The sequence below is a fragment of the Cricetulus griseus genome (assembly GCF_003668045.3).
Source record: "Cricetulus griseus strain 17A/GY chromosome 1 unlocalized genomic scaffold, alternate assembly CriGri-PICRH-1.0 chr1_0, whole genome shotgun sequence".
Lineage (NCBI taxonomy): Eukaryota > Metazoa > Chordata > Mammalia > Rodentia > Cricetidae > Cricetulus > Cricetulus griseus.
The window spans coordinates 152,039,572-152,063,005 of record NW_023276806.1 but is presented as its reverse complement, the minus strand read 5'-3'; the positions used below and the strand labels follow the sequence as shown (position 1 = coordinate 152,063,005).

The window sequence follows — 23,434 nt, the reverse complement described above, 5'->3', positions numbered from 1 at the left end:
CAGCCCTGAAATGGTGGCAGCCTGTCTGCTCTGCATCTGTCATAACCTAAGAGGCAGGACCATGCCACCAGCCTGACTTAACCCACTACAAAGAAGAAATGCATGCACAGTGAAAATTGACAATTAGATCTTTGATTTTTGGTTTGTTGTTTTGAAGACAGTCACACGATGTAGTCTTGGCTAGCCTAGAATTCACTATGTAGACCAGGCTGGCCTTGAACTCACAGAGACCCACCTGCCTCTGATTCCTTAGTGCTGGTATTAAAGGTGTGCTATATCAGTAACCATAAAGGGAAGTCCTATGTATAGATCTATCAACAGCTGTAATCGTGTTTTATGCTTTGGTTTGTATCACTGCTTTTCTTTTCCTTGCTGTTAGTTTAATGCACAATGGAACACTACAATGGCACACTAGTTTCCATTTAACCTATTCCACCACTTGATTACCTTTGTGGGTGGCTCTCTCATATTCTGCCATGCTATCTGTATATAATTTGTTACATTCTTTTTTACAACTCAGAGGGTTTTACTCTTAAGCCCAGAAATTGAGGCAATGCAATATTAGCAAAATAATTTACATTCTAAGAGTTTTTGGCTGGATCTCACAGCCAGAGTTAATAATATAGCTTATTATTAACTTAAGGTCACTTAATACTTAAGACTGCTGTCCTACTATGTATTCAACCTGTTTAACCTGCCTTTAAGAGAATGATGCAACAATCAACTTTACTTCCCTGGATTTCCCATGTAATCAACCCAAACTATGCATAACTGTAATCTTAACTTATGTACTCTTCTATACCCCTGACTAAAAAATCATGCATGTGTGTTATGATAATTACTTGATGGAAACAAGCAGTCTTATAGAATGAATATCCTTCATAAATGTTGATTCTGATACATGGAAATTGTTTGGTGAACAATGACGTTTATAATACTGTTATCCGGGTCAGCTGGAGCCGGAGATTTCCTCCCTATAAAACTCCATTAAAGATTTCTGAAAAGTATCCCTCATTCCTCCTCCACTGAACAACTTTCTGTTTGTTTCTCTCAAAGGAAAACAAAGCCCCTTTTTTAGGGACTGTGCTAGTTACTTTTATGTCAACTTGACACACAAACTAGAGTTATCTTAAAGGAGGGTAAGCCTATAAGTCATGATTGATGGGGAAGGGTTCGGCCCACTATGGATGGTTCATCCCTGGGCTGGTGGTCCCGGGTTCTATAGGAAAGCAGGCTGAGCAAGTCAGGTAGAGCAAGCCAGTAAACAGCACCCTCCATGGCCTCTGCATCAGCTCCTGTCTCCAGGTTCCTGCCCTGTTTGAGTTCCTGTCCTGATTTCCTTCAATGAAAACAGAAATGCCCCCACCCCCACCTGCCTCATCTTGCTTTTTAGTCATGGTGTTTCATTACAACAACAGAAATCCTAAGCCTGGGAAACACACTCAGAAAGACACAGGGACAGACATACTCAGAAACCAGACACAGCTACATAAGACAGATTCACAAGGCAGACTTCAAGCACAGACTCAGACTCATACAATAGAGGAGAGAAGGCACAGGGAGAGTGAAATAAAGTTTAAATCTTGCCTTACTCGTAAATGACATCAAGGGGAAGTGCTTTGATGTCTTTCGTTAATGAGACACTGATGCATTATTGGTGCCTTGGAGTTTACTATTAATGTGTTCAAACTGATTACAAGAACCTAAAGGAGTCATCCTACAAAAAATTAAATAAGCCATATTATCCTTCATATGCTTTCAGTAGCCCGAGACAGACAGAATCTCAGCTGTATTAAAGAAGAGCACATGGCCAAGTAAGACGCCACCAAGCCTACTGACCTGGGTCTTATCCATAGAACTCACACGATAGAAGGAGAGAACCAAAGCCCACAACTTGTCCTCTGACCTCTGCATGCCACAGCACACAACCCACTTCTCCACACAATAAACAAAGAAACAAACAGAAGGGTAGAGTACTGTAACACATTTGAGACGGGGGGCACATGTCCTCAGTCCTCCTAGCCAACTCTCTATCAAATTTTGCCTTAGGTTTAATAATGTGTCATCATGATTCTCATATGCATAACTTTTAAAATTATTTTTGGTTTTTCAAGACAGGGTTTCTCTGTGTAGCTCTGGCTGTCCTAGAACTCCCTTTGTAGACCAGGCTGGCCTCAGACTCACAGATCTCCACCTGCCTCTGCCTCCAGTGCTGGGATTAAAGACATGTGCCAGCACAGCCCGGCACATAATTTTTTAAAGTTGTATTCTGGTGCTAATTTTTATATTAGGCAATCAATTCAGTTGCTGTGTTTATTGTTTATGTGCCTTAGCATCCTGAGGAAAGACATCCTCTCCTCAGAGTCCCATCCAGTTAGGACCTCTCATCTCCAGGCTGGGACCTTCTCACACATCCCTTAGACCAGATACATCAACACTTCCAATCCCTGGATGGCAAGACCTCCACCCTAGTTTAGAAGTGCAGAAGTTACAAAAATAGATTTTGGCCTCAGTAATCCTAAAGATTAGGGGGCCGGGCGTTGGTGGCGCACACCTTTAATCCCAGCACTCAGGAGGCAGAGGCAGGCAGATCTCTGTGAGTTCGAGGCCAGCCTGGTATCCAGAGTGAGTGCCAGGATAGGCTCCAAAGCTACACAAAGAAACCCTGTCTCGGAAAAACAAAACAAAACAAAATAAAACCCCCCAAAAACAAAACAAAAACAAAGATTAAGGAGACAAGATCCCAGTGGGAGAAATTGAGGCAGGAAGGAAAGCAAAGAAAATAATGGGGTGGGGGGGGGAAGGAACCTCTTATTCCTGAGTCTGGTTAACATTTCTCCATCTCAGAGTCATGAATCCAGCACAATAAAAAACTCTGCTGAAGACTGACTATATAGACACAATATTCCTCTACAGGGGTGTTTCCAATATGATGTTAAAATAGCAATGACCTACACTTAAGACCAAACTGTATGACCTGTGACTTAACCCCACTCCTTTCCCAGATAAACTCTGAGAATCTCACAAACACGCTCATGAAATTCCTTCAGTTAGAACCTACCTGTTTTTCTTCCACCCGCATGGCCAGTGGCTCTACCTACTCAGCCCGTATTCCCATCCCATCATCCTCAGGAAGGTGCCTCATCTTATGGTCTCACTTACTAAAAGAAAATGGAGTTCCTTAGAAACCTTTAGACGCTAGAAGCCTTTAGACTCTAGACCTACCTAAGGCCACTGTTAAGGACACTTGGGTGCAATCTCTTGAGAAATCCATGCCTACATCTTAGGTGGGTGTTGCCCTTTCCCTACATGCTTTCTCTCCCCAAAGCCAAAGCTCAAACCTAACTCGAAAATCTTTTCCTGAGAAGATCCAACTCTGCTTTGAAAAGAAATATGAAAACAAGAACAAAGAAACAGCCAACAACCCTTGTGTTGAGATGTTCCAACTGCTGGCTCAGTGATGGAATCTGACAGCTCTTAAAGATACCTGCATATGGAATGATTGTCCTATGAATGGGCACAGCCTTTGCATTTCCCCTGCAAACCAACAAAAGCACATCACAGTCACATAAGCCAGAGCTCACATTACCACAGTTCATCTCTTTCCATCTGATCTTTCTTGCCATGTCTACTTTCCATTTTTACTTTTCCGAAGTGTTACTAATTCCCAGAACTCTGTACTGAGCCAAGACTAATCCTGAGTCCTCATGCAAAGGAAGCTTTTGTTATAGTCAGTCATATTCTTGGGCAGTCGCCATGCCTAAGTCATTAGAGGGCCATTTAAGTTTTAAGCATATTAACTAAATCATTTTCAAAAGGGATAATGTACTTTGTAAAGCAGTATTTATTCAACATCTATTATGTATACAGCACCAAGGGTATTATAAAAATTAAATTAAAAAACACAGTATTGTCAAGAAGTTTGTATTTCAAACAGAAAGATAAGGCCGCAGGCCTCTAATTACTGCCTAGTCCACTGACTTCCTGCTGTGAACTAAATAGGTTTTTAAAAAGGGGGAGAGGGAGTACTGTATTTAGATAAAAAGCTATAATCATTGACCAAACATAAAGTCATGAAAGCCACCTCAATGAAGTGCTACAATTCAGACAAGCACAGGTAGACATGTGTGTATGTATGTATGTATGTATAATGGACGGGTAGATGTATTTATTGACAGTGTCTCATAATGAAACAAGGTTGGCCTACAGCTTGCCATGTAACCCAGGCTGGATCTGAACTTACGATCCTCTTGGCTCAGCTTTCTCAATGTCCGGATTATAGGCACACACCACGATCTCTAGCTCAGAAAGTCTTTATTGACATAAATGCACCTGGGTTTTGCATTCCTGATTCACATTCTGAAACCTTTTCATTAGTTTTTAAACCCCTCTTGGTGGAATCTTCATTTTTTTAAACATACACAGGACCATGTCATCTAAAGATAGGGATAATTAACTTCCTTTTTCAAACGGGATGCCTTTTATCCCCTTTTCATGTCTAATTGCCGTTAGGACTTCTAGTATGGTGCTGAACAGAAGTGAGAGTGGGCGCTCCTGCTCTGCATCATCTCAGAGGCCATGTTTTCACTGATGTACTTTTAACAGTTCACTCGTGCTTTTCTGAGGCTGCATCAGCTCTGTCCAGCAGAGCCACTGCCGATGGTTTCCTTGAGGTAGCTCTCTGGCGTTGCTATCAGGCTGAGATGCTGGCCTCATAAAACAAGCATGAACGTTCTGTGAGAATGCTTCTTGGGAGCATTTGTTTCCCGGGTTTTTCATTTTTCAGCATTTGTTTGTGTGTCTATTTGGGTTGCTGAGATGAGGTCTACTCAAGCCCAGGCTAGCTTCACACTCATGCAAACCTCTTTTCTTTTTAATTACTACTCCAGTCTACTTGTAACTTGTCTCATCAGGTCTTCTATTTCTTCCTGACTCAATCTCAGTAGGTATATGTTTATAGAAATGTATCCATTCGTCAGAGGCTAAGGTTTCGGCATGTAATTCTTCATAATAGCACTGGGGTACCAACTACAATGTCTGTGTTTTCCTTTCTGGTCTTATTTAGTTTATAGTCTTTTCTCCTCATAGTCTAAGGTAAATAAAATATTGTCTTTTTGTTTCATTTTAAGGAAAACCAACCATCTTGTTGTTTATTTCACAGCTTTCCTACTTGGTTTAATTACACTCATGCCCTTATTCACTCATTCTGTAGACCCTTTTTGCAGTTTCCTGCTGTGAAGTATTAGACAACTCACGTCTTCTCTAATACAGGTGCTTATAGCTATGAACGTCCTCCTTAGAACTGCCTGTGCTGCATCCCATAGGTTTTGGAACACTGTTTCCACCCTCATCATGAGTAGAATGTCTAGCTTCCATTTTGAGTTCTTTGAGCCACCTTCGTGTTTGAGGTATACTGTTGAATTTGTATATATTATACATTTTCCACTTTTCCCTCTGCCACTGCTTTCTAGTTTCACTCCATCATGGTGACAAAAGATATAACATGATTCCTAAATTTGTTAAGATTTATTAATGGCTTAATATGGTATCTGTTCTAGAAAATGTTCTAAGCACAAGAGAAGGCTGTTCACGAAACGTTTTGTAGATTGTCAGGCTCCTGTGAAACTGTCAACTTCAAGTCCAGCATCTCTTCACTGCATTTCCATCCAGCTAACCTACCCTTGTCGAAAGTGTGGTACTGAAATCCCCACTGTGTTTGTATTTTCCTCTACTTCTCTTCCAACTCATTAATAACCTTCATAGATTTAGGAGCGCTGACATTGGGCACATATATATTTACAACTCCTATGCCCTCTTCATGAACTGAGCCCATGGAACTTTTCCTGTGTCCAATTCTTTGAGCATATAGTATGTAGCCTCTATAGCCAAAGCTTACAACTGCCAAAAAGATCCTCCTTTCTTCCCTGAACACTGCTGAGTATTTCCAGTGTAGTTCAGAAGTAGTTTCCAAGGACCAGGCTTCTCAGCAAGATGAATGGGATCTGAGAATTTAAATGTGCCTACTTGCAATCTTTGTATTCAGAATAGAAATGCCAGGCACCTAACTGCTGATCTTCTGAGGCCCCCTAGTGCTCGAGAGGCAGACACTTTGGCAATCCAAACAAAATGACATTTCAGAACACCTGTAAGCTGTTAAATTAACTGCAGAATTAACCAGTAGCCCATTTAAAAAGAAAGTCCCTTGGGGGCATCAATTACACAAATGAAATGAAAAGGGTCTGTAACACTGCAAAGCCAACTTTCAGAAGACAAATAAAGGCCTAGAATATTCTAAACAATACTTAATAATAGTGTTTTCTAAGATTATGATAACTGGATTTTCTCTTACTCCTCACTCCAGTTAAAGTATCAGTGTATCACAGTACAAGGTCTCAGGTCAATTCTCAGCTCCACAAAATAAACAAAAAACAAAGTTGGAGGTGCTGGTTCACACCTGTAATTCCAATACTATGGAAGTTGAGGAAGGATGAGTTGGAGGGCTAGCCTCAGATACACAGTGAGACCCCACCAAGACCCAACCTTAATGTGGTACCACACATAACACTCAAATATTGAAAGCTTTAGATGACAACACACTGTGATCATGTCAGGTTACAGCTGCCATGTGGGTGCTGAGATTACAAGCAGGTACCATCATGCCCAGTTAATCTGTGGCATTTCTATCCTCTTAATAGTTCTGGGAACAACCCCTTCATCCCTCTGTGTGTGTGTGTGTGTGTGTGTGTGTGTGTGTGTGTGAGAGAGAGAGAGAGAGAGAGAGAGAGAGAGAGAGAGAGAGACAGAGAGAGAGACAGAGAGAGAGACAGAGAGACAGAGACAGAGACAGAGAGACAGAGAGAGATAGAGAGAGACAGAGAGCAGAGAGACAGACAGAGTGAGAGAAGGAGGGAGGGAGGGAGGGAGGGAAGGCAGTTAGGAGGGTATCCCTTTTCTCTTATCTCCTCTTCAGAGCAAGAGAAACTCCTCCAACTTCAAAGGTTAATCAAAGGGGCACTGAAAACTTGCTCAGGCTCTTACTGGCTTCCTACTGATGAGTCTTGAGACAGGGTCTCATATGCTGGCCCCAAACTCTCAATGTGCCTCCCTGAGCTACCCAAGCGCTGATACTATGAGTGTGCATCCCCATGCCTGGATAGACATCCTCCCTTCTCCAGTACAATGAACAGCCTGGATGGGCCCCAGAGTAAGGACAAGTTGCTCAGCTGTCTGCCTGTGGGCTGTGTGATGAGTTTAACAGACTAAGAGAGTAGTATACCCATCAAATCAAGGTTAAGGCAGTGTCATACACTGAATGAAGCTTCCCATGCTACTGCCAAAGTCATACACAGTTTACTGCATTTGACCGATTAAAGCCTTTCTTTGATTCAAAAATACATCTGAAGTTCCTCTTCAAACTTTAAGTATACCTTAGATGTATTCAAAATTATACTATAAAGCTGTATAGAACCCATGGCAATTTGTGAATGAATATTTGCTTTGGGATAGGCTTGTAAATAGTTTTATTATTGAAAGTGTTTTTTAAACTGCACATTTGATACATGTATATGTACATACATACAAACTTGACATGAAAATGAAAGCACAACTAACATTCTGCCTTTAACTCATGCTCACGAATCAGAGTCACTACAACTGACTGTGGTCCCAGAACACACATTCCAGTTGAAACAATTCACTGGATTCTACACATTTCCCATCATTACTCATCAAGAATATGTATATAAGGTGACTCTAACTTCACCTAGTATTCAGGCTAATTTTCAGGATGTGTTTTTTTGTTGTTGTTTTTAATTGTCTGAGGCTACTTATTAGTATGGGGTTTTGGTGTAGGAAAAATAACTCATTGGTGAATTTAAAAAAACACAAAAAATCATGTTCAAAACATGTAACAAAACAGTGTAAGTTGCTTCCTAACGGGCTATCCAACAAGAAGAAAGCACAGAAACCATGGAGTATGATAGGCTTGTGTTAAGCTCCAATGGCTGGGGAATATATGTAACTTCTGTGACCCTCAGTCTTCTTGTCTGAAATTTCAAATGATCCTAGGTGTTGTATAGCACATACCTGTAACCAAATACTTGGGAGGTGGAATTAGGGGACAGAAATATGAAGATCAGGAGTTGAAGGCGAGCACTGTCCACATAGCAGGTTTGAGGATAGCCTGGGGCTACATGAACAAGGCTGCCTCAAGAAAGAAAGGTGGGATGGGGCAAAAAAGAAAAATAATAATTTACAGAGGAAAAACATTTCCTCAGAGTTCTGAACTCAGTAAAAGAAAAAAACATAAGAGAACTACAACACATAGTAAATGTATGAGCTACAGTGTTCTAGTCAATTTTACTACTGCTTCTAACAGACGAAGGTTACCAAGGATTTTACAACATTGACAGTCTTTAAAGACTGAATAATGACAAGTTTAGTTGTAAGTCAACTTACCAAGACAGGAGTACAAACCCTGACTTATCCATGCTAATATGGCAAGGGTTATCAGATCACCAAAACTAGCCGCAATGGGTGTGGCCACGTTGTCGGGGTTTATGCCTGTCTTCTTTGAGCCAACAATAACACCAACCATTATTATTCCTAGGAGAAAGAATGCTCATTACTCAGAAAAATCCATTCCCCAAACACTGAAATACACAACAGGGAGACAGCACACCAGTTCCATATAGAATGCTCAAATAAACTGATTAAGCAAACAAAATATTTTACTGTAACCCTGTAGGCAAAATGCCCTTCAGCTAACTGAAAGAGGTCACAGAAGATATCACTGGCTCAATGTTGCATTTACTGTAAAATTACGGTAAAACTAAAATTTTGAATTTAATGATGCTATGCTTTAAATGTATTACATATATATCAAACCACAGATTTTCATTTTAACCCTTGAAGAAAAAGGGTAAAAAGAGGCACCCTATTCATATGCATAGCAACAACAAACACACTCATATATGATAACTAAAAATGCTCCATCTATTGTGTACAGTGAAATGTTAGGAAGCAGAACGTAATTAAATTTTGAAAACCAGAGTTCAGAACAGGACATGGTTATAAAAATTACTCTTGGGAGATGATATGTTCAGGGGTTAAAAGCATCTGTTCTTCCAGGGGACCTGGGTTCAATTCTCAACACCCACCTGACACTGCAGGACACAGACACACATGCAAGCAAAATAGACACTCAAATAAAATAAAATTAAATACCAAAATAGCAAGATTGTGTCTACAAATGATACTCTTTGAAGGCTGGATGGCTCAGTTGTAAGCACACACTGGCAGCTCTTGTATCTACATGGTCACTTACAACCATATGTAACTCCAGTTTCTGGGGATACACCTTCTTCTAGCCTCCAAGAACACCACACATGCACATGTTGAACATACACACATAGGCAAAATGTTCATACACATAAAATAAAAATAACTAAATCATGAAAAGAATAAATAAAGAGGGGTGTGGCCGGTGCACACCTTTAATCCCAGTACTCAGGAGGCAGAGGTAGGCAAATCGCTGAGTTTGATGCCATGTTAATTAAGTATAGGCACAATGTTATATTTATACTGTCACAGAAACTTGAAGTTTGGGGGGCTTGTTTGTTTTTTATGTGTATACTTGTATGCCTGTGTGATAAAGAGTATACTCGTGAGTTCGGCTGCCCTCAGAGGCCCCTGGTGTTGGGTTTAGCCTTCACCCTGGGCTATAGTCACAGGCATTTGTGAGCTGCTTCATGTGGGTTCTGGGAACTGAACTCAGGTCCTCTGGGAGTACAAGAATGAGTGCTTTTGAAACTGAGAATTCTTGGAATGCTTGTTTGGGACAGGCCAGAAAGTCCCCTATGAGATTTCCAGGAAGGCCTTTCTTAACTCATTTAACTTGGGAAAATAGTGAGTGTCTTGGCTAGTGTACTGCTCTTACTGAAGACTGAGCCAAAGCATCTATGGCCAAGGGGAACAACCTTAAAAACCCCACTTTCCACTGTGTTTATAAATAATGAAATAAACCAGGTAGTGGTGACACACGCTTTAATCCCAACACTCAGGAGACAAAGGCAGGATCTCTGTGAGTTCAAGGCCAGTCTGGTCTACAGAGCTATTTCCAAGACAGTCAGAGCTACACAAAGAAACCCTGTCTTAAAACAAACAAACAAACAAACAATAAATAAATAAATAAATAAATAGTAAAATAAAAATACATCTGAACTAAGATTATTTAAAAGTTTATGTGGACATTTTCTGCCATTTTCATCATGAATAAATATCATTTTAAAAGTCACCAACCTGGGAAATGGATCCTTTTATTAAAAAGTCAAAAACTGCTAAGAGGACATTTACAGAATCACTTACCCTGCAGAAGAGATGCAATGAAGGCAGTCGCCACACTGCTAGAGCACAGAAGTACAGAGTGGCTGAGGTAATATTTCCCTTCTGGAATCCAGCCCAAGATGATCGCAGCCACGGCTGCTAAAAAGCCAACCACTGTGGCCTGAACCTGAAAACAGTTTTTGTAAAATTCAGATTAGTAATTTTTAAAACATTAGATTTTTATTAGTTAATCATAACATACAAGATAGTCAAAACAAGGGTGTATGGCAACTGAACTGCCTTCATTCTAAAGAGACTACTGGATTTTAGTTTTGATACCACTTAGACTGTGGGGTCTCAAATTACCCTGATCTACATCAACAGGTACAGTAGAATCAGGGGCCACATCATTTCTGTTTGTTTGTTGTTGAGACAAGAGCCTTACTGTGTAGGCCTGGCTGTCCTGGAACTACTCTGTAGACCCGACTGACCTCAAACTCAGAGATCTGCTGGCCTCTGCCCCTAATGCTGAGAGATGAATTCCCTGGAACTGAAGTTACAGATAGTGTGAGACACCTGATGTGGGTGCTGGGAACTGCACTCCAGTCCCCTGGAAGAACAGCACATGCTCTTAATTGATGAGCCATCTCTCCTGACCCTCCAGGTCTGTTCTTAACAAGCATGCCTCACTCATCTCCTTCACAGCGTTGCTGGTGGAACTCCAGGGAGAAAATAACCTTTCCCCTAATCCAACCCACAGCTGCCATCTTCTCTTCTGCCTTTGGTCTGTGGCAACCACTCCCACCAACACTGCCTCACTGGTGGGCACCTGTTCTGACATGATATGTCTGCCCAAGTTCCCTGTTTACCACATATCCTCGTGGGAGGAAGCCGAAGAGTCATTACATTTTGGCAACTAGGATCAGCAAAGTCCTGGCCATCTCTGGCAACCACCCAAACCAACAGTTGTAGGAAAGAGGATAGCAAGGGAGGGTGGAGCTTATGGGAAGAAAGAGTGCCACAGGCTGAGGTGGGGATTGATAACAGTGATCTATATAAATCATTCATGTCATAGCCACAGCTTCAGAGTGTTCAGTGCTTAAATCAATATATTTTTGATTTCTTGATTTGTTATACTGCTCTACTGATTGATAAATGTTTGTAAGGTCTTGGTTTTGATCTGTTGTTGTTACTGGGGACAAACTTCCTGCATGTTTGATATACCGATAAACACTGATAGACACCCTGTTAGTCAACGTTTTTTACCATCCTGACTAAATTCCTACGCTGTCAAGCTGAACAGTTCTTAGACTTTTCTAACAAAATAAACAGGATTGAAAAGACAAAACTGAAGCCCAGGTGATTATGTAAGTTAATAAAGGCTCTACAACTGGTTTATGTTACAAGCAGATTTACAGTAAGGTTGGGGCTCAGATTTTTTTAGTTCTTAATCCTACAAACTTAGAAGCAACTGCATAGATATGAACAGGCATTTATTTCAGGACTCTTTGGTCCTTGAAATGCAATGCATGAAGCTATATTCCCACAACCATGTTCTCAATCTTAAGGCCTAGCTAAGCTAAAATTAGTACATATTCTTGATGATCACAGTAGCTAAAGAGTTAGTCATGACAACTGAAATCATTTACCTAAGAATTAGGAGAGAATAGATGAAGGGGCAGAGGAGACACCTTCAAATAGAAAGAGCCAGAGATGATATGTAAGTCCTGGTCCATCGTAAATGTTACTGGTAATTGAAAGGTTTATTAATATTAACAATGACAACGTTAACTAAGGAAAATCAACATAAACAAGTGAGTGACCACATTATCCAGATAAGAGCTCATTTAACTAAGCAACTAATGTGCTTAGAAGTATTAAAGGCAGTCTTGGTATTGTGTTCCTGTGAACCTGGGAGTCTGAGATCAGGCTGAGAAACAGTGATTTCACCTAAAAAATAAAAGCTAAAACTAATACAAACAAAACACAAAAAACAGGGCATGATGGCATGCCTCCGAAGTTGAGGCAAGAAAACTCTTGAGTTTAAGGCCAGCCTGAGCAACACCGGAAGTCTGTCCCAAAATAATAAAGATGGGGCTAGAGATGGGGTCAGCTGGAGTGGACACACAGCTCTGGTTCAATCCTGATCACCACATAAAACAGGACTGGTGATGCACCTCTGTAATCCCAGCACTCAGGAGGCACGACAATCAGAAGTCCAAGGTCATCCTCACCTACATGAAAAGTTTAAGGCCAGCCGGGGATACATGACATCCCTTCCTTACCCTCGAAAATAAACAAACACATAAATGCAGAGAAACAGTGAGAATATCTCAAAAGCCCTTGCCAGGCCCAGTCTCTCTCTCTGCCTGCTGCCTGAGGATCAGGATGTAAGCTCTCAGCACTGCTAAAACACCATACCTGTCTGCCTCCAGGCATGATAATCACGGACTAACCCTCTAAAACTGTAAGTAAGCCCCCAATTAAATTCTTCCTTTTATAAGAGTTGCCTTGATTATGTTGTCTTCTTCATAGCAACTATGACAGTACTTAAACAATGAATTCTTAAATTTTGTATAAGTATTAATACAAAAGCTGGCTCTATTACAGTATGGTGTACTTGCACACTGTTTTACATCTGGAAGAAGTGGATCAGTTTTAAAAATAAAATAACTTTCAAAGGTCATGGCATCAACTGATGCCATCACCTTTTCAGGGTATGAAGTTATTGCTTTGGGCCTCATGAAACAAATGGTAGATTTCACACCCCAGATCTATAAATAAATGTGTCACTTACCTGCTTTAAAGCCAAGTTGCCAATGATTAGATTCCACTTTTCAATGGGTGAGTCCATCTTCCCAACATTTACCTGTCAAGGAGGATATTAGCATCACTCTGTTATCTGCTCTATTTAAACAAAACCCAAATGTTAAAGCACAAACACTCCTTTAGTAAATCTGCTGTGTTCGCCTAGAAGTGGTGGCTCATGCCTTTGACTCCAGCTCTTGGGAGGCAGAGAAAGGCAGGTGGAACTCTGTGAGTTTGAGGCCAGCCCGGTCTATAGAGTGAGTTCCAGTACAGTCAGGGTTACACAGAGAAATCCTGTCTCGAAAAACAAAAAACAAAACAAATGTGCTGTGTGCAGCCTGTGTTCAGAGCAATTCTAAACTCACCACCAGCCTGCTATTTGACATCGGGTTGGCAGAGATGGGGAAAATGTTTTAGGCAACAAGTTATAGCCATCCATCTACTGTCAGATGTTATAACTACATCATCAATTATTATCCTCACATGCCAAATTTGATATAATGAGACCCAACAGAAAAAAATGCTATAAATTTGAGCTGTTGGTACATCATTTCATAGCATAAAACTAATATAATTCAAAGAGTTATTGGCCAAAGGGAAAGAAAGAAATTGTTCATGTATACATAATCTATCTGTATTTGAGCCATGAGTACAATTATTAGCAATAAGAACTCATTCAGTTCACAGATTTTGATTATATACCTCCAGTCATCAAAATACATATACATTTTCTGGTAAGTGGAAGAATATTTTACTAAATAAAGACAATATTCACATATTCTACTGTTCTGTGATCCAGATAAGTTTCTCAACCACTCAGGATTTTAAAAATACACCCCCCCACACACACACACATACAAATTTTCCAAGTTTTTGCATTGTAGTAATTTGGAAATCAATGGACAATCATTAGCAATACACACACACACATTTATAAATATATTACACTGAGTTAGGTTTTAATTATCCATCATCTAGTCTGGAAGATTTCAAATGTTATAAAAACATCTGGAGCCAGTGAGATAGCTCAGTAGTGAAGGTGTTCACTGTCCAAGCCTAGCAACTGAAGCCTGATTCCTGGAAGCCACATGGTATGGGGTAGGGGGTGGGGTGAGGGACATGACTCCTGCAAGTTGTCCTGACCCCCCCACCACACACACACACAGTATGTGCATGCTTACATTCACACACACATACACTAAATAAATTTTTTAAAGCTTTTTTTGGGGGGGGGTTTCAAGACAAAGTTTCATGTGTAGCTTTGGAGCCTGTCCTAGAACTCTCTCTCTCTCTCTGTAGACCAGGCTGGCCTCAAACTCACAGAGATCCTCCTGCCTCTGTCTCCCAAGTACAGGGACTAAAGGCATGCACCACCACCTAACTTTCAAGCTTTTTAAAATTCTACACAAGAGTGAATAAAGGAGATACAGCACACACAAGGCCTTGGGCTCAATATCCTGCACCACAGAAACACCTAAAATCATTATTTACAGAAGTTTTACCTATGGACAGACTAGCATTGTCTCAGTAGCAGCAAACCAGCAGGTGAAGTGTCACATCAAGATGCCATCTATGCCAGGCAGTAGTGGCACACGCCTTTAATCCCAGCACTCGGGAGGCAGAAGCAGGCGGATCTCTGTGAGTTTGGGACCAGCCTGGTCTACAAGAGCTAGTTCCAGGACAGCCTCCAAAGCCACAGAGAAACCCTGTCTCGAAAACCAAAAAAAAAAAAAAGATGCCATCTATTCAATTTAGAAACCATTTTTTTTTATTCTCCCTGTGGACTTTGGCCTCAAAGTATCCAGCTAATAATGCAAATATTGAGGTTTCTCAGTGTGTTAGAATAATTATTCATGTAGTCTTTATAGATCTATTTACTAAACCTGACAATAGTTATCGATTCAGTCATGTTTATAGCTCTAACAATCTGCAGCTCTACTCAAAAGAGCAATGTTTAAAGAGTGAATCCACCTCAGAGTTAGAGCTGAAGAGGAAGGCAAAGATTGGTGTGCATTTTCAGTAACTCATTAAAAATGATGCTGATGCCGGGCATTGGTGGCGCACACCTTTAATACCAGCACTTGGGAGGCAGAGACAGGTGGATCTCTGTGAATTCAAGGCCAGCCTGGTCTACAGAGTGAGTTCCAGGACAGTGAGTTCCAAAAGCTATACAGAGAAACCCTGTCTGGAAAAACAAAACAAAACAAAAAGATGCTGATGGCTATAGTTAGAAACCTAAGACAACTAGCTCCATAAAAAAGCATTAGACATAAAGCCTCCAGTTGCTAATAAGTGAAGGAACCAGCTTCCCTTTTGGCAGCCATAACAGCCAAACACGTGCTTGCCATAAACCTGCCTTGGTCACTTAGAGGTCAGATGCCTGTCTTGTGACAAGGAACCTTAGTCACTAGAAAGTCAGATGCCTGTCTCGTGACAAGGAGCCAATCGGAAGTTAGCTGGTGGCGCTATGCTTTATGGGTGTGCTTTACGGACAAGCACACAGCAATGACGGAGAGAGCATAGCAACCACCCTGGGAGGGCCTATGGGCCATAACAACCAGTTGACCAATCAACACAGGGCAAGCCCTCCAAGCCTGGAAGCACACCAATCGTGAGCCTGTGCGTAAGCCTGTGCGTACCCCTAGACACTCCCCTTACGCTGCCCTATAAGATCTTTTGGGAGACCCTAGGAGCCGTCTTTTCTAGCTGTCCGCCATGGCAGGTGGGTGAAAGACCCGAGCTAACATGGGGTTAGCTCGTTAAATTACAATAAAGCCTCGTGCAGTTTGCAGCAAGCTCTCGAATCCGCCTGGTGATTGGGGTGACCACGAATGTGGCCTGGGACCCCGGATACTTGAGTTTTCGGGGGTCTAACATAAGCAGCAGAGGCACCCATGTATTAGGGTCTATAAGAGATCAAGGGTGGCACAGGGAGAGAATGAGATTACTGGCTAAGGAAATCGGTGGCAGATTAACTTGATACCATCACTATCCAACTCTTCCCAGGTGGGAGCTACATTCCACAGAATTCCTGTCCACACAACATCCATGGCAGAAACTATCTAAAACTGGGAAAACACAAGAGAGGGGGAGGTCATGACTTTTGGAAGGCAGTCAGAAACAGTGAGCATCCAGACATCCCCTTGCCAAGTTCACACAGCTCTCTCCCCACCCCAGTGCTGAGGCTGTTTCTCTGGTCATCGCACCAGCAACCTTTACATTACCACAAGTACACAGACTACGCATGGCTGATGAGGTCATGGATCTTAAAGAGGAACCTATTTCCAGCACTTTCCTAAACCAGTATAATTCCTAACTGCACTCTAAATAGTTACCCTTAAGCCACACACAAGTATAGAGCTCAGCCCTCATCCAAGAAGATTCTTCTGCAGCAGAGACCATTACAGAAAACCACACAACTGTTCAAAATGCAGAGAACAACTGGCCATAGGATACCTAACCCCAGTGAATATATCTACAGCACACTGACATGAAAAGGCCCATCAAAGAAGGGGTGAAAAGATTCTAAGAACCAGAGAACAAGGGGTCTGCTGTGTAATGGTGTCCTTTATCTAGACAGGGAAGCTACACCCATGAAATCTCAACAACATGGCTGCCTGAACAAGACCTGAACAATCCTAACACCAGCTGCCATCCCAATGTAGATGGGGGAAGTCTCATGGGGCTGGCCCCTAGATGAAGAGCTATAGGCAAGTACTGCTGAGAGAGGAAAAACTAGTCTTTCCCAGGGATGAGTCTCCTAATTGCTTATTCAGTGTCAAGCAGTCAGTCCTAGAAACACGTGCATCAGGCAGCACTAAAAGGGCTCATGAGCTGTGTTTCCGTTTGTGTGTATGCACATATAACAACAAGGATTAAAGAAGACGAGGACATGGGAGTGCTGGCTGCTCTTCCAATTCCCAGCACCCACATGGCAGCTCAAGACTTTCTGTAACTCCAGTTCCAGGGGTTCCAACACCCTCACGCAGACATACATGCAGGCAAAACACCAATGTACATTAAAAAAGAAGAGACCATGAATTTGTGAGGGAGTATGGATGTGGGCAGACATGACATAAGGAAGAAAAAGGAAGGGGGAAATAATGTAATTACATTTTAATTAAATGTTGTTAAACCCTCAAATTATGAAAAAGAGCAAAGAGAAATAAATGAAAACAAGTAGAAGAAATAGCAACAAAAGATGTGAGGGAGCAGCAACACAGAATGGAGAGAGTGGAGAAAGAGTCTAGAAAAGGTGAGATTCAGGCTGTTCCTAAGAAGTCACTAACATGGAGTTACTTTACCAGCCGACAAACTAAGGATGCGCAAACTCAGCCTCATACACGTGAGCTCGGCTTCTCTTGGTAATGACTATGACTCAGCGCACTGCCACCAGCTCGCACTTTTCCACTGACTAACCTGTTGTTCTGCCATCTTCAGGTAAAGGAATTTAGAATGACTACTCTACAGTCTTTTGCCATTCTTTGGCAATTAGTTCTAGATCCCAACAATTTCACCACATCCTCTCCTGCCACCATAATCCAAATCAACACCATCTTTAGCCTAACTTACAGTGATAGACTGGTCACTTTGCTTTAGCCCTTTGGCCACCTATGCCTTACAGAATGACCTATTTCAAAATAGAATGGCATAGCTTATTTTTTATGAATCTAAACAAATGCTGGACAAGGATCAAGAACAACAAATGCTTTTAGAACAATGTTCTTTGAGAAAATTGAACCAAAACTTCACTATTCCTGGCAAAATGATCAAGTTGCTTAAAAACCTGTATGTTTAACTGTATTTATCACAACAAAGTCCATGCAACAAGTGAGGCAAAAGCCACCTTTTAGTTCCCTTCCAGTAGCATTCTTCCACAAGGAGGAGCAGGCAAGCAAGCAAGTTTTACAGAAGCTTACATGGCAGTCAGCAGGCTGTTAAGGACAATGACCCATTGTTTCAGGTATTTTTTCCAGGTGATTCTGTTTCGGGTACCAAGTGAAGTCATGCTTGGCAAATATGCAGTATAAGCTATGCTTTAAGTAAATCACTACATAAATCAATAAATCAGTATCTAATAATTGGTCTGTTCTACCTCATTTTTACTTTGGATTTATGCCTGCACTGTCATTCACTTGCATTATTTGCCATGACAGGTATGGTGGTGCGTCCCAGCACTTGGGACAGAGGCAGGAAGATCTCTGATTTTAAGGTCAGTTTGGACTACATAATGAGTTCCAGGCCAGCCATGGCTACAGAGAGACACCTTAGCTTAAAAACGGAAGGAATGAAGGAAGGAAGGAAGGAAGGAAGGAAGGAAGGAAGGAAGGAAGGAAGGAAGGAAGAAAGAAAGGAAGGAAGGATATTCAGCATTACTTTTTTTTTTTTTTTTTTTTTGGTTTTTCGAGACAGGGTTTCTCTGTATTGCTTTGGAGCCTATCCTGGCACTCTGGAGATGAGGCTGGCCTTGAACTCACAGAGATCTGCCCGCCTCTGCCTCCCGAGTGCCGGGATTAAAGGCGTGTGCCACCAACACCCGGCTCAGCATTACTTATTTATTTGTGAGTGTATGCATACCACATGATTGGTACCTATAGGCCAGAAGAAGGCATCAGATCTCCTGGAGCTGTAGTTATGGATAGTTATGACCTGCCACGTAGCAGAAACCAAAATAAGTGTTCTTTTTTTTTTTTTTTTTTCTGGAGTCAAAACACTTTATTCAGATACTTGGGGAAAGGCTGGAGAGATTCATGCTGTCTGCTATTCCCCAATGGACAGATCTTGGAGGTCTACTCGTAGTTAATGTAGGTAAGGGCTCTTAATCTTTGAGTCATTTCTCCAACTCATTTATAATGACACCATTAGAAAGTGTTTATATATCCAATAACAGATGATAAATCGAACTGTGGGATTATATAATATAAAAGGATATAGCCATGTGTGTGTTGGCACATGCCTTTAATTCCAGGACTTAGGAGGCAGAGGCAGGAGGACCTCTGTGAGTTCAGCCTGATCTACATAGCAAATTTGAGACCCTATCTGAAAAAGAAAAAGCATATAGCCAATAAATTTATGATATGGATTAACTGACATAAAAAGATCAGCAGTATATATTTTAATTGGTCAGATTATGGAAGCAAATACATAGGATTCCAGCTCTACTTTCAACTCTACCAATCACAGACCTATATATTCTCAGAATTTGCCTACTCCATGCATTGCACCCTAACAGCTGCTAACATGGCCTGGCATCAAAGGAGGCAAACATATTGCTGCTTCAGGTGATATGGGAAAGCAGGTTTATATTCTCAGATGAGAGAACGCCAGGAACTTTCATGGCACCATGTAAGTCAAAAGTATTCAGCATAACTCGGAGGTCTGCAACCTACAAATCACACAGGCTCTTCTAAGTAGAGAGGACTGATGCACATAAAAGGAAGTAGGAAAACTTACTGCAGTGGATAATCGAGAAGCCAGTGTCATTTCCAAGTTCCCTTTGAGACCAAGAAGTGCAGGGACTAAAATGAAAACTTCTGTCACGTTCTTGAACACCTCCCAATGCTATGAAACAAAAGAAAACAACCACTCATTAGAACAAGGGCGTTTCTAAAGACCCCAGGGTTTTACTTCCAAATTTGCTTCTCCATTTTGTTGTTGTCACTGCTATAGAGACAGAGTCTCACCACGTGGCCCTGGTTGGACTGAAACTCAGTATGTAGACCAGCCTGGCCTCAAACTCAGAGACCCGCCTGCTTCTGGTTCCTGGGAACAGAGATTAAGGTACGTATCACCTCACCTGATTTTGCTTCCAAGTTTTAAAGACAGCACAGGTTATCTAATCAGTGAACTTGTACCCTCCTGAGGTCACTATCTGAATGACTTTAGAAGAGTCAGCTGTAGTTGGCTCAACATCTGTTACCACTGTATCCCATTCTACAGCTAACACTAATAAGCTAACTAACCCTGGGGCTCCTAAGATTGACTGTGTCATACTTTTTTGTTCTTTTTCAGCATTGCTCAAGATGGAGGAGTCCACAGCCTATCACATCCTAGGAAAGCACTCTACCACTGAGCCACATTGCTATGTGGCTTGAGTTTTTAAGTTGGCTCAGGCTGGTTATTAACTCACTATTATAGCCCAGGTCAGCCTTAAACTTGTGATCCACATAGTGAAGGGGCCAGCTCCCCATTTCAGCAGCCATAACAGCTGAACACATGCTTGCCTTGGTCACTTAGAGGTCAGATGCCTGCCTTGTGGCAAGGAACCAATCAGAAGTTAGCTGGTGGTGCTATGCTTTATGGCTCTGGGTGTGCTTTACTGACAAGCGCACAGCAATGACATGCAGAGCATAGCAACTGCCCTGGGAGGACCTATGGGCCATAACAACCAGTTGGCCAATCAACACAGGGCAAGCACTCCAAGCCTGGAGGCACACCAATCCTGAGCCTGTGCATACCCCTAGACACTCCCCTTACGCTGCCCTATAAGATCTCTATGCAACCGCTTCGAACTGTCTTTTGTAGCCATCCACAATGGTGGATGGGTGAAAGACCAGAGCTAACATGGGGTTAGCTAGTTAAACAATAATAAAGCCTCATGCAGTTTGCATCAAGCTTTCGACTCAGCCTAGTGATTGAGGTGGCCTTGGTCCTGGGCTAAGATACTGGAAGCCTGAGCTTTCCGGGGGGGGGGGGGTCTTACAATACCCTATTGACAGACAGGGGCAATGAAGGAGGAAAGGAAAAGAGAAGGAAGGAGAACGGAGAGGAGGGGAGAGGATGGGAGGGGAGTGGAGGGGAAGAGGAGAAGGAGAGGGGAAGAAAGAGGGGAGGGGAGAGAAGGGGAAGGGTTGGAGCGAGTAAAGCATAAGGACCTAGATTCAATCCTCAGAACCTATGTTGACAAAAAAGAAAGCTAGTCGGGAGGGATAGCACACACCTCTATTCCCAACACTTGGGAGGCAGAATCAAAAGCAGCTGGATCTCCGTGGGTTCAAGGCCAGCCTGGTCTACATAGTGAGTTCCAGGATGGCCAGGGAGATGTGGAAATTCTTGTTTCAAATTAATTAATGAATGAATTAAAAATCCAGAAAGTCAAGCACAGTGGCACACTCATAATCCCAATGCTGAGGAGACAGAGACAGGCTGGACCCCTAGAGTGTCACCAGCTGCCAACTGAGTCAGTAACTTCCAGGTAGAAGTGAGAGACCCTGCCTCACAAAACAAGTGGAAAGCAACTAAGGAAGACATCCAAGGTTGGCCTCTAGTGCACTGGAGCCCATGTGCAAAAGCGCACGCACGCACGCACGCACGCACGCACGCACGCACGCACGCACGCACGCACGCACGCACGCACGCACGCACACAGAAACTAAAGATGAAAACTCACCTGTACTATGTCCAAAACCATGCCGGCAGAGACTGTTCCAAACCCAGCCAGCAAGAATGGCACGAGTATCTGCAGAGCCATGATGCCACTAGACTCCTTGGGTAGCTTCTGGTTTGTTTCCACAATAACATCATCACCCTCACTGGACAGATCTTCGTCCTGTAACATGGCTGTGGTTTCTGAAGCCTCCCTCCCATCACAGTAGTTATAGCTGGCATAGTCGTCATATTTGGGGCTGCAGCTGGCTGGAGCATGCCCACTGCTGCTGTGGAAAGCCTGCTCTGAGAACTCGTGGTAGTCCAGATGTGGCTCTGACCTCTTGCTGAAGGTCTGGGCTGCAACTGACAGTCCATCCTGCCAAATGCCATTTGCTTTTTTATGCCTGTCTTCCTGGTTCTTCTGGTAAATGACTGGCACCATACTTAAAAGTAAGTTCAAAAACTTGTCAGACTGAATTGTGTTTAAATTTAAAGTCCAATCTACAAAACCTCCTCCACTATCTGGACTGCCACTTGTCTTGCAAGTGACAGATCTTCCTTTACTGTGAGTCATATTGTCATCACAAAAAGCACTGTATCCTTCAGACTCAAGCTTCGTGGAGCATAGCAGAAGCAAAGTCACACCAGTATTTGCCGAAGTTAAGCCATTGACTTTACTGGACAGGAAACGTTTCCTCTGGTAAAAAACATTTACCAGTTCCAGAGAGGGATTCAATCTGCAAAGGAAAAAATAAAATTTGAAACTTAGAGGCCAGGCGTTGGTGGCTCATGCCTCTAATCCTAGCACTAGGGAGGCAGAGACAGGCTGATCTCTCTGAGTTCAGGACCCGCCTGGCCTACCAAGTGAGTTTCAGGACAGGCTCCAAAACAATACAGAGAAATCCTGTCCTGAAAAACAAACAAACAAACAAAAACTTAGATTAACCACACTTATACTAATTTTCATATAAGTGCAGGAGCCATACTCTATTCCAAGAGTTGGACACAGATCTGTTTTGTGACACACAACTGCATTTTTAATAAAAATACAGTGCAGAAGCCAGGTGTGGTAGTGCACACCTTTAATACTACTAGTAGTATTCAGGAGGGAGAGGCAAGCAGATCTCTAAGCTTGAAGCCAGTGAGTTCCAAGCCAGTCAGGAGTACACATCGAGATCCTGCCTCAAAAAGGACAAAACAAACAAAATGTGTAAACATTTTATAATCTATCTTGGGTAAAAGTGTTTCTATTTTTGTACGTTTCATGTAACTGAAGCCCATATGAGGTCTTCGACTGCCTCTGAAGTTCTACAGGGGATACATTTAAGATACAAAGTGATGGCATCTGCTGCACATGGTGGCATACTCCTGTGGTAGCACTTAGGAGGCCAAGTAGAGGACTGCCAAAAGATAGAGACTGGCCTAGGCTACAGAATGAGACCCTCTTTCTAACAAAACCAAAAGGAGGAGGAGGAAAAGAAGCTCCTATCACTATGGAGAGGACTCAAAATTAAATTGTGCTTGTTTCTGAGTTTCAGCACCAAAATAAATAAGTAGTCTCGGCCACTTATACATGTCAATATAAAAAACACAATAAAGTATATACCATGATACTGTATTAACTAATAAGCCATATTCCTTTACTTATAGGTTATTACACATTTTTCATTAAAATATGAAGAGACAAAGATGACATTTACTGTAAAAACACTTTATAGGTATCCTGAATACAGTACAGGGCATTTAGTCCACATATAAAACTAGGTTAGAGTCATCTATCATTCTCATATACAAAACAATCATTAAATTGACTTAAGAATATATTCCTTAGCTGGGTGGTGGCGGCGCACAACTTTAATCCCAGAGCTTGGGAGGCAGAGGCAGGTGGATCTCTGTGAGTTCAAGGCCAGTCTGGTCTACAAAGTGAATTCCAGGA

General features: G+C 42.1%; 1 protein-coding gene across 5 annotated transcripts in view; it reads right to left on the bottom strand.

Annotated features, from left to right (window-relative positions):
• The window catches only part of LOC113830657 (solute carrier family 41 member 2), a 106,043-nt gene that overhangs the window by 58,148 nt on the left and 24,461 nt on the right, over nt 1-23,434 (bottom strand). For all 5 annotated transcript variants that reach the window (XM_027392522.2, XM_035450690.1, XM_027392523.2 and 2 more), the window contains exons 2-6: nt 21,521-22,235; nt 19,585-19,692; nt 13,121-13,192; nt 10,366-10,510; nt 8,458-8,604 (exon numbers count right to left, since the gene is read on the bottom strand). In XM_027392522.2, the coding sequence (XP_027248323.1) occupies nt 8,458-8,604; nt 10,366-10,510; nt 13,121-13,192; nt 19,585-19,692; nt 21,521-22,072 (1,024 nt within the window). In that variant the 5' untranslated portion in view covers nt 22,073-22,235. The remainder of the gene's footprint in view (nt 1-8,457; nt 8,605-10,365; nt 10,511-13,120; nt 13,193-19,584; nt 19,693-21,520; nt 22,236-23,434) is intronic.